Source organism: Syzygium oleosum, unplaced genomic scaffold, assembly GCF_021117445.2.
Source record: "Syzygium oleosum isolate NSW1041296 unplaced genomic scaffold, Sole_v2.1 Sole_v2.21, whole genome shotgun sequence".
Lineage (NCBI taxonomy): Eukaryota > Viridiplantae > Streptophyta > Magnoliopsida > Myrtales > Myrtaceae > Syzygium > Syzygium oleosum.
In genome coordinates, this window is record NW_026607505.1 from 6371827 (window position 1) to 6381998 (window position 10172).

The 10172-nt window shown below is 38.6% G+C and overlaps 1 protein-coding gene across 7 annotated transcripts; it reads left to right on the plus strand.

Annotated features, from left to right (window-relative positions):
• The first annotated feature begins 1932 nt into the window (after positions 1 to 1932).
• LOC115671137 (NAC domain-containing protein 75-like) lies at positions 1933 to 7457 on the plus strand. Of its 7 annotated transcripts, none has more exons than XM_056321081.1 (7): positions 1933 to 1949; positions 2215 to 2505; positions 2853 to 3030; positions 3370 to 3989; positions 4727 to 5032; positions 5553 to 5687; positions 6918 to 7457. In XM_056321081.1, exons 2-7 carry the CDS (start codon positions 2374 to 2376, stop codon positions 7008 to 7010), a joined length of 1464 nt encoding a protein of 487 aa, XP_056177056.1. In that variant the 5' UTR covers positions 1933 to 1949; positions 2215 to 2373; the 3' UTR covers positions 7011 to 7457. The 7 variants fall into 7 exon arrangements, 5 of the variants coding, with proteins under 5 accessions (XP_056177056.1, XP_056177057.1, XP_056177059.1 ...); XR_008818746.1 differs by lacking the exon at positions 1933 to 1949 and having other exon boundaries at positions 1964 to 2505; positions 6918 to 7199; positions 7302 to 7457; XR_008818745.1 differs by lacking the exon at positions 1933 to 1949 and having other exon boundaries at positions 1964 to 2505; positions 6918 to 7199; positions 7306 to 7457.
• Positions 7458 to 10172: the final 2715 nt, after the last annotated feature.

Consider the following 10172-nt stretch of genomic DNA (forward strand, 5'->3'; position numbering starts at 1 on the left):
TCGACGAAAGATTTCAATCATCGCCGAAGAATGAATAGTGCAATGATTAAGATTATCACTAAGATAATCTCTATGTACTAAATCAAACACGACTCAGTTAACCATCCTGGACCGAGGCACATCATCTGCAAGATAGCCTCTCCCCACAGTCAAACCATCCACATTCCTTTCAGATGCAATAACCAATTATGATCTCTAAAGACAGAATTAAACCCAAGTAACGAAGCTCAAAGTTAGTAAAAAAAAATCTCAACCCTTTGACAGAAAACAAAGGAATGCATAAAAAATAAAGTAAAAAAATGAAATTTTGATCTCAGACAAGGTAAGGCAGCATCATGGCCATTGATCTGTTCTGTGCGAATGCAAGAAGCACTATTTGGTCCCTCCATCATTCCCTCTTGACCGCCCAAAAGCAAAGATGGAGGAAAAACGTGAACCCCAAACCATCATCTGATTTTGCACAACATCAAGAGCACACAAGATTTCACAGGTGGGTCCCGCGTTTATATGTAAAGTGGGGCCCCCCTGGTCCATGCCCTTCTCTTTTTTTTTTTTTTTGGTCCATAGTTTCAATTATGTACGAAGGGCCAACACTGCAACATATCCTAAGAATGGAAATAATATCCAAGGCACAAGCCCTAAAGGGAGAAGGCTCATCGAAAGGGTTAGGAGAAAATATCCAAGGCACGCTTCCACTCGTTCTATCACAGAACATTATGATTTCCATGAAGCGTGTAAAGATTTACTTTAAAATTTGTGTTATTTCATGCTCCTTTTCGAATCTGGCGACAAAAATCCCGAAAGGAAGCCGACGATACGTAGTTAGAAAGAAAGTGGGTAATTTTTCTTTTTTATGTGGGAGTTTAGATGACATTTTTAGAATCTGAATCACCCGTGCTTGCTGTAGACGTCTCTCATTAGATATTTTCTAATAATATATTATGATTTTATAATGAAGTATTAACAAGGTGAAGAGGGAGGTGGTGGTGGTCCATCAAGTAGACTGCTCATTTGCCTTGCATATGAAGCAACCTTGTAATTCTCTCTCTCTTTCTCACTCTCTCTCTCTCTCTGAAACATTCATGGCAAAAGAATCATGATCAGCACTCCAGCTCAAAACCCATGTGAGCTCCTCCTATCATCTCTTTTCCGTTTATTTTTCACTCCCACAAATATTTCTCAATTAAATAATCAATCTTTTCTGTTTCCATCCATATAAAGATCTTTATTTATTCTGCTTGAAGGTTTCAAACCCTCCCCGGGATCTTCAAACAGACCAGGCTTGAAATTTTCCTGCTGGCAAAGTACTTTTGTTGTTTTGCTTTGTTTCTGCTAAGCGTCAAAATCCTCATACCTACAGATGTTTGGTACTCCATGCAGTGCAAAAAAGTTACAGCTTGATTTTGCAGGAATGGATCAAATTTTCCCATTTTTCTGTAATTAGGTTTTCTTCACTAAAAAAATATCTTACTGTATATTGTTTAAATAGTGAAATGGAAAAAAGGAAAATTCATGTGTTACTGTGCTTTTCAAGGGCTGTTTCTTGCCTTTTGCTTTAGCAGTCAAGGTTAGCTTGGAACAAAGGTATGCAACAAGAAGGCCTTGGGCTTTAGAAAAAAACTTAAAAAAAAAAGAACTGTGATTTCATCTCTCTCTCTCTCTCTCCCCAGCCTATTCTCTCTCCATCTTTCTCTCTCTTGCACGCATAAACCGCCTCCATGCTCAGGTTAAGTTAGCAAAGGGCTTTAAAGGTGATACGTATAGGTTCTGAAGCATTGCTTTTCCTTTCCCCCCTCTCTCTCTCTCTAACTGGCTTCGGTTAAAGTAGAGAGCGAATTCTGGTTCTCTTTCCATGTTAAAGCAGGTTTTCTAGCTCAAATAAGCTGCGACAGTTTCCTCTCTCTCTCTCTCTCTCTCTTCTAGAGACTATTTTTCATGCTTTGGCACATGTAATACTTGCGCCTTCTTTGATTTTGTTCATTTTCTTTGCCAGAGAAACTCGTGAGGTTTTATGCAATTACTAAGTTTATTCTTTTCTCTTCTATGATTCTTGAAAAAGACTGATCTTTGCTGTGATAATCATCTTATTCATAGCTTTCTATCTTATGAGGTCTCCGGTCTTTACTTGGTCTATTCATCTCTAGAAGTACTGCCCTTGATCTTACTCAGTTTCTGTTCATCTTATTTCGGATAAAACAACGATTTTTCGAGCAGGGAGCTGATTATTCTTGATGGTGAGGGATTTTTCCATAGCTTGAGGGAGTGATATGGAGGTTTGAAAGCAGATATGTGGAGAGGGGAGAGAGAGAGAAAAGAGAAGAGATAGTATCTGCAGTTACGTGAAAAAAGAGCAAAATAAAGAAGGAGGAGAGGATGAATAACAGTAGTAGCGGTAACTTGGGTTCAATCAGCAGCTCTGATCTTATTGATGCAAAGCTCGAAGAGCATCAGATTTGCGGATCCAAACAGTGCCCCAGCTGCGGACACAAGCTCGACGGAAAGCCGGTAACATCTTCTTCTTCTTTTTTTCTCTTATCTTTATTTCTTCTTTGGGCGCGGCAAATGCGAAATAAAGAAAACGATAACAAGAGTTTTGGCAGCGTTTATTATGAAATTACTGGAAATTGTCATTTTGGGGCCAAGATAATGAAATCACTGGTGTTTGATAGAGTGAAGTGATGAACTTCAGTGAAAAAAGTAAAGGAAAAAAAAAACCCCATGTCTCTCGATATGTTTTCGTTTCTGCTGCGTTTCCAACGCTATTTTTATTTTTTTTTTTGCTGAATTTTTTTGTGGTGATTTAACTTGAATTTGGGGGGAGAAAAAAGTTGAGGGGTGTTATCATTTTCCAGGATTGGTTAGGTCTACCAGCAGGAGTCAAATTTGACCCGACAGACCAAGAACTGATAGAACACCTCGAGGCCAAAGTGGAAGCCAAGGACATGAAATCTCACCCTCTCATCGACGAGTTCATTCCTACCATCGAAGGCGAGGATGGGATTTGTTACACCCATCCTGAGAAACTTCCAGGTCTCCTTTATTTTCTCTACCCTCTCAAGAAATCTCTCTCTCTCTCTCTCAAAAGATGTTGAATTTTTACTATATATGGTATACTATTTATATAAAAAAAAAGTAATTTCACATGACTATATGTGGAGGGTATTTATCTATGTCTACATTGCCCAGCTAGCTTGTAACTTCCTCCTCTTCCTCATTCATGTTTGTTATGACTTTGCAATTTTTTTGCACATGTACATATAGTTGGTTATACCTAAGTCAACCTAACTTTGACTTTTTGGGCACACAATGGTGGTGGTGGTGTGTCTGTCTCTCTGTGTGTTCTTTCGTCTGAATTCTTCTCTTTCCTAGGAGTGACAAGAGATGGGTTGAGCAGGCACTTCTTCCACAGGCCGTCCAAGGCTTACACGACCGGGACACGGAAGCGGCGGAAGATCCAGACTGAGTGTGACCTCCAAGGCGGCGAGACGCGGTGGCACAAGACGGGCAAGACAAGGCCCGTCATGGTGAATGGCAAGCAGAAGGGTTGCAAGAAGATACTGGTCCTCTACACCAACTTTGGCAAGAACCGGAAACCCGAGAAGACCAATTGGGTCATGCACCAATACCATCTTGGCCAGCACGAGGAAGAGAAGGAAGGGGAGCTCGTGGTTTCCAAGATATTTTACCAGACGCAGCCGAGGCAGTGCAACTGGTCTGAGAGGAGCGTTCCTGCCACTAGCACTTCCGCTCATGCCGCCGAAGGAAGTGGCGATCCGAACACTAGTAGCAGAAGAGGTGGCGGTGGCGGTGGGAGCGGAAGCTCTTCTACTTCGAAGGAGACAATTTCTCGGACGGATGAGATCCCCGGAAGCGGAGTCATCACCGCGGTTACCGCTGCTATTTCCAGTTACGGCGCTGCCACCACCGACCTTCAACAGTTGAAATCGGAACATTACGGGTTCATCCCATTTAGAAAAGGCTTCGACGAGGTAAATTCTTTACATTTTCGTCAAACAAGTCAAAAAAAATATGAACCAATGTATATAGCTTCTGGATTCTGATAGACACTGCTTTCCTCGAACCAAGGCTAAAAAAGGAATCTATACCCTTCAACCTTACATGGAGCAAGTTGTTAAACTTTCGGAAAATTTTACTAGGAAAGATGAAATATCCTAATCTGTTACCAAATAAAACTTTTCAAATTGAGATAATATAGGTTGATCACGAAATTTCTCCTATGAAACCAACAAAAAATGACTCATTTTTGTGCATGTATGTACAAGACCAACTTGGTCGTATGAAATTAAATTTTTGTTCGACATTCTTTTGGTAACTTTATTGGATAAACCATAATCTAGATAAATGATAACATACTAGGAAATTTTTTTTGGATCTTAAGATTGGAAAAGGTTTGCTCGAATTGAACGAAAAGGGCTTCTCATCTAAATGATTTTACGGTAGCCTTTTTCTTCTGTTTTGCACATAAAATGCAACTTGGAAAATAATCACCATCAGCTAACTGAACTGTTGCTTGGACAAGCGCAAGGTTTACATCACAACAGAGAGTGAAATAAAGCAACTTAAGAAGAGAATAAAGCAACATAAAAAAAAAAGGGGGGGGGTGTGGAACTAAGGGGAATAAGGAGAGTGTGAAAAAGGACTAGTTAGCCAAAAAACGTGTTCACAATTAGATGGTTTTACTTGGGTTAATTACTTTTTCATATAGGTGGGAATTGGAGAAGCTTCAACCGCAAGGGAAGCCCCGGCATCCGGCACCTGCGAGGACATGAGAGATCATCATCAGTACCAGAGGTTGCATCATCCTGTGGCTCCCCATGATCATCAGCTCCATCATCAGCACCACGTCCACCACCCAATCCCCACTGCGGCATTCCACATCAGCCGGCCCTCGCACCCGATCTCCGCCATCATTGCCCCGCCTGCTCCTCTCCACCAGACAGCGGCCTCCATCAACATTCTCGATGAGGACTCATTCCACGTCTCGAGGATGATGCTCCAGAATGAATTCCAGGTACATATATAGTTTTCTAAATCCCCCCACTTCCGTTTCTTGTTCCATCTATATAATCACATGCGAGAGGCGTTAAGTTGTGCCAAATGCCGGAACTTTTCAATATATATATTTAGCTGCTGAATTTTCAGTTACCCATGATCAATAGTTTCATTCTTCTTTCGAGGTTGCATTAGCTTCTCTCTCTCTCTCTCTCTCTCTCTCTCTCTCTCTCTCTCTCACACACACACACACACACACACACACACACACACACAAACACAGCACACAATTATATATTCATTTAGCTTACTGCTGTTGCATGCTCAGTCTAGTGTCAAATACTATATCGTAACTGCGACTGCACTCATGTGAGTTGTGCTAGTTCAAAATGTCAGCTAAGTTGGGAGCAATTACTGTCATTTTCTCCACTCTCTCCTCCCTGTTGAAGACATTATCATGATTCGGATGCAAACTTTTTTTTTTCAATTCTTGATTTCTTTCTCGTTTTTTCTACCAAATGAAATGAAAATACACACAGCAACAGCAGCAACAGCAGCAACAGCAACAGCAGCAGCAGCAGCAAGAACAACATCATAAAATGGGAGGGAGGTCAGCGTCTGGTCTGGAGGAGCTCATAATGGGATGCACTTCATCGTCGACAGATATTAAAGAAGTGAGTTATGAACACGAAGCACTTTTTTGACTCTGAATTTCATGAGCCTTGAGGTGTCACTATGCTATGCATGCAAGTAACTAAAAGAGAGCAAAAAGAAGGAAGATAAACCCTTGTTTTTGTCATAACAACTATATAATAAGCTTAAAGAGAGAGACCCCCAGAATCCCCTTTCTTTATTTTCTTTCCTTCCTTTTTCCCTTTCCTCCCTTTTCTCAGTAAGCATATTTTGACGAGGGTATACGAGGCTTTGAACAGCATCTGCCTTAGGAAAAGAATAACATTAAGGACGTACATTAAAGTTTGGCAAGACTGTGCATTTAGTGCTTAATTCAAAGAGTTTTTGTTTTGTCCACCAAGTTGCGAAGGGAACTTTAGATAAATGATGGATATTTACAATCAAGAAAAATCAAGAAAGGCTTCGTAAATATAAATTCCAACTGCACACATATCAATATCTTTAAGTAGGATATGTAAAGCCTGTTTTTTATAATGACAGCGGAAAAAATGAAAATTCTCATTAAAAAGTATTGGCTGTATAATATTTTAGTCGCTAATTAAGAGAACTTGACACTAGCATTGTCTAGTGATGAAAAGCAATTCAACTGAGAAATTTTTGGAAAAGCTTTTATTTGTCATGAGTTTGTTCTCTATATTTGTCTATCATTTCTTTGAAGTTCTTCTTTGGTAAAATGTTATAAGCTTGCCTTGATGGCTAGATTAAAAAAATCATTAGGGTATGTTATATATAACGTTAGATACAAATATTTGCTTATCTTAAAAAAAAAACCGAGTGCTTTCTGTTATATTAAAATCAAACTCGAGAATCGTAAAATTTTAAGAAAACTAATGAAGCTAAAAGAAACAGTAGCCTACTCCAAAATATCAAATAGATATTCTTGGAGATAATATATAAATGAAGCTTTCCCAATGTGGTTGCGAGGGCAATAATTTACAGCTGATCAGAGGGAGTGATGATAGGATTAGACAGCCTTCTTTCTCCGTAATAATTATGCTTTTATGTCCTCCGTAACAACAGACAAACCAAACTCTGCTTCTTCCTCCATTGTTTTCATGCGAAAAAGTTGGTCGTACAATCCCTAACCCTGAGCCAAAACCCCCTCCTTTTTTAATCCTTTTCTTTCCCACATGCTCCTGCAGTTTTCTTTCTTATCTTTGCTCTTTTTTTCTTTTCTTTCACAACCTTTTTGTTTTTCACACCTCTTGCAGGAGTCATCAATCACAAACCCACAAGAACCTGAGTGGTTGATGAAGTACTCTCCCTTCTGGCCCGACCCTGACAATCCGGATCATCATGGGTAGGAGTGAAGAATTACAAAGAGAGAAGGAACAGAAAAGGAAGAAGAAGGAAAAAAAAAGGGTTCCAAACAAAACGCTCAGGGACATCATCATTATCAGCAGTATCATGAGTACTTGAAGCCCCTCCTCTAACAAGTTCCTTTCAAGCTTAGAGAAAGAGAGAGGAGAGAGAGACCAAAGGACACCTACACAGTATGTACTTTGTCTTCTTTTGTTTTTTTGGTTATTAAGGTTCTCTCTCTCCCTCTCTCTAAAAAAACCAGAACTAACTGTTTAACTGTCCATGTTGGAAAGCAAGGTGTGGGGAAAACAAAGGAGAATGAAAGAGGGAAAAAGAAGGGAAAAGAAAAAGAAAAGAGAGGAAAAAAAAAAACCCAAAGAAAATGAAAGAAGCCTCCCAAGAAAAAGCTGCTCTCTCTACTGACATTTTCGAAGGAGAAGCCAAAGACCCAATAAAGCAAAAAAAAAAAAAAATACACCCTGCATGAAAATCAGTGCCGCCATGATTGCCATATCATCTTGTGTGGCTATATTCTCTCATTATTTTATTTTTTACCTCGCTCTCAAGAAGTTTGTGTAATCTCTTCCTTTGTTTTTGGTTACCCTTATTTAGAAGCAAAAGAATATACCACATAATTTGTACAAATAGGAGGACAACTTTGTCGATTATGTTGTGACTATTCACTTTCTTGTTTTGATGTTGTGGATAGTAATTCAATATTCTTCGTTCCTTCCGGACGATTGCAAATCTGTATGGATAAATCGCTATACTAGCGAGTGGCCTCATTTAATTTTTCAGTTAATTACTTTGCGGTATCTTAGGTTGGATGAATTGTTCTTTTCCGTCCATTATTGGTGGTTTGAAAATTATGTAGATGCGAAACAACCTAATTATTCGGTAAATTATTAAGCCAACCATGTATTTCTAATCAAGTCTTTTCGGGTACCAATTTTTCATACTTAAGAGAAGACTGTCACTTTTCATGATACCCTAGCTCACCATTCGTAGAACTAGAAAACTACATGCATTCACATATCTGTTAGTTGAGTACTTAATTAATAAAATCCTACACCACATATTATCATCATATTTTAGGGAGGATTTTTCCTTTTAACTCCATTATTCTTGCTAACATTTAGCATTACCACATCAGTATAATCTTACTATAGATATATGAGAGACACTCTATGCTTGATACGTTCTTGAGCTGTCCACGCATTGCAAAAGAAAGAAAACAAATGAGGACAGGAGTCCCTGTTGGAAATTTTGGCTTTGATGTTTAAAAACTAACAAACGGCATGGCAATGCCTCAGAAATTCATAAAGAGTACCAGCTAGAAAACCATGCAGAAGTGAGATCATGCAGCAAAGTGCAGAAGAGAGAAGTTTATACATATGCTCAAAATCTGGACTCTTTAATTAAAGTACTTCAATTTAATGCAAGCCTGATAGTAAGCAGATTAATTTCGAAATACTACTACAAAGAAATTTCAGATGAATGATTTTATGTAGGACATGCGGCTAATAATAAAGAGAAGTTTTTATCTCTGATAATCTTCATCATTTAATATGCACGATAGCCTCAGGATGGAACAGATGTCACATCTTACTTAGCTGATATGATGTTGATAGGTGGAGTCAACACAAGTTTTATTATGTATAAAATCAAGTCAAGACGTGAAGATCAATGATGGTGAAGCTTTTCTTTTGTTCGTTTTACTCACATATTTTACCACCTTTCGGAGCTAGAATCATGCATGGCAGTAATCATCGTTCAAAGTCAATCATGCATGTATAGTAAGTGATATAGTTTTCCTTTGGTATAGTAATCATGATTTCATAGAATGATTTCTCAAGCAATGCTTTGATTGGCAGGTCATCAGTCAAAGTTAACTGGACCATCGTTCTAATTGTCATCGAAATTCAATTCGTAAATAGAATTCATTAGATTCAGACTGATGGTACCAACATAATGGGGTGCTACACTTGCAACTGAACACTCATCTTTTGGATCAATAATCACTGGTTTGAGTTCTTAGTTCACTCGCCGAAAACTCTACACCAAATACCAATTCAGAGAAAATATTTTGCCTGTCTGAAATATAATCAGATCAGGTAGTAATGGAACCTTGGAATAGAGACAGAGCTCTCATCTTGGGCCATGCTATTGTTTTTGTTTAATTGGAGATGTCGCGGAATTTGCTGCTTTGTTTTATTCCATATTCTAGCTCTTTATGCGAGCACATGAGACTAGAGATATAGCTCATGTCTTTGTGTTTCTGTGTAATAGAGAGAGAGAGAGAGAGAGAGAGAGAGAGAGAGAGAGAGAGAGAGAGAGCTATATGCACAACCTTTATTTGCTTCATGGGACGTACATGAAATAAAGATAAAAACAAACAACGGGAAAAGGAGGCAGCTTCATCGTAGTTTTATAGGGAATAAAGAAGGGAACAAGAATAAGCTTTATGTCTTAAATGACCGTTTTCTCCGGCCTCTTTGGAAAACTATACTCGGTACAATTCTTTCTTTTTCTTATGAATTATAGCCACCGTCATTAACTTAAGCCAGTGTCGTATTGCATTAATCGAAAACTAGTATCGTGTGAAAGATTATAGAAACATTATAAGTTACAAACTGTAGCTGTGTTTTGTATAATGGCTTTCATAGTGGGTTAAAGCATCGGATTGCTGATCCGTTATACGAGTTAGCCTCCCACCTTTGCAGTTGAAATGAGAAATGCTTAACTTACCCATGAAAAAAAGACTTCGGGTTTGAATATCAGTGAAATTTCTGATGCTACAACAAGAGGGAAAATAATAGGCAAAACTCACTCCAAAGGCTAACTCGAAGTTTCAACCAAGAAATTAACTTGTCAGATGGAGGATGGATGTGTGTGTGTGTGTGTATGTATAGCAAACTATGATGACCTCAGTACCACCTCTCGTACGTGCGAACCAGATGAGAATAGCACATTAAGTTCAAAGAATGAAGAATCAGATGAAGAATAACTCACAAGGAAGATCGAGCATTAAATTGGGTTATGGAAAAAATAGAAACTTAACTCTAGTGCCCTGTTAGAGAATTTTCTACTCGAGAGCTTAAATTATTGGCAAATAATACTAGATAAACCCAGTTATTAATTTACCAATGTGGAATGACTATGAA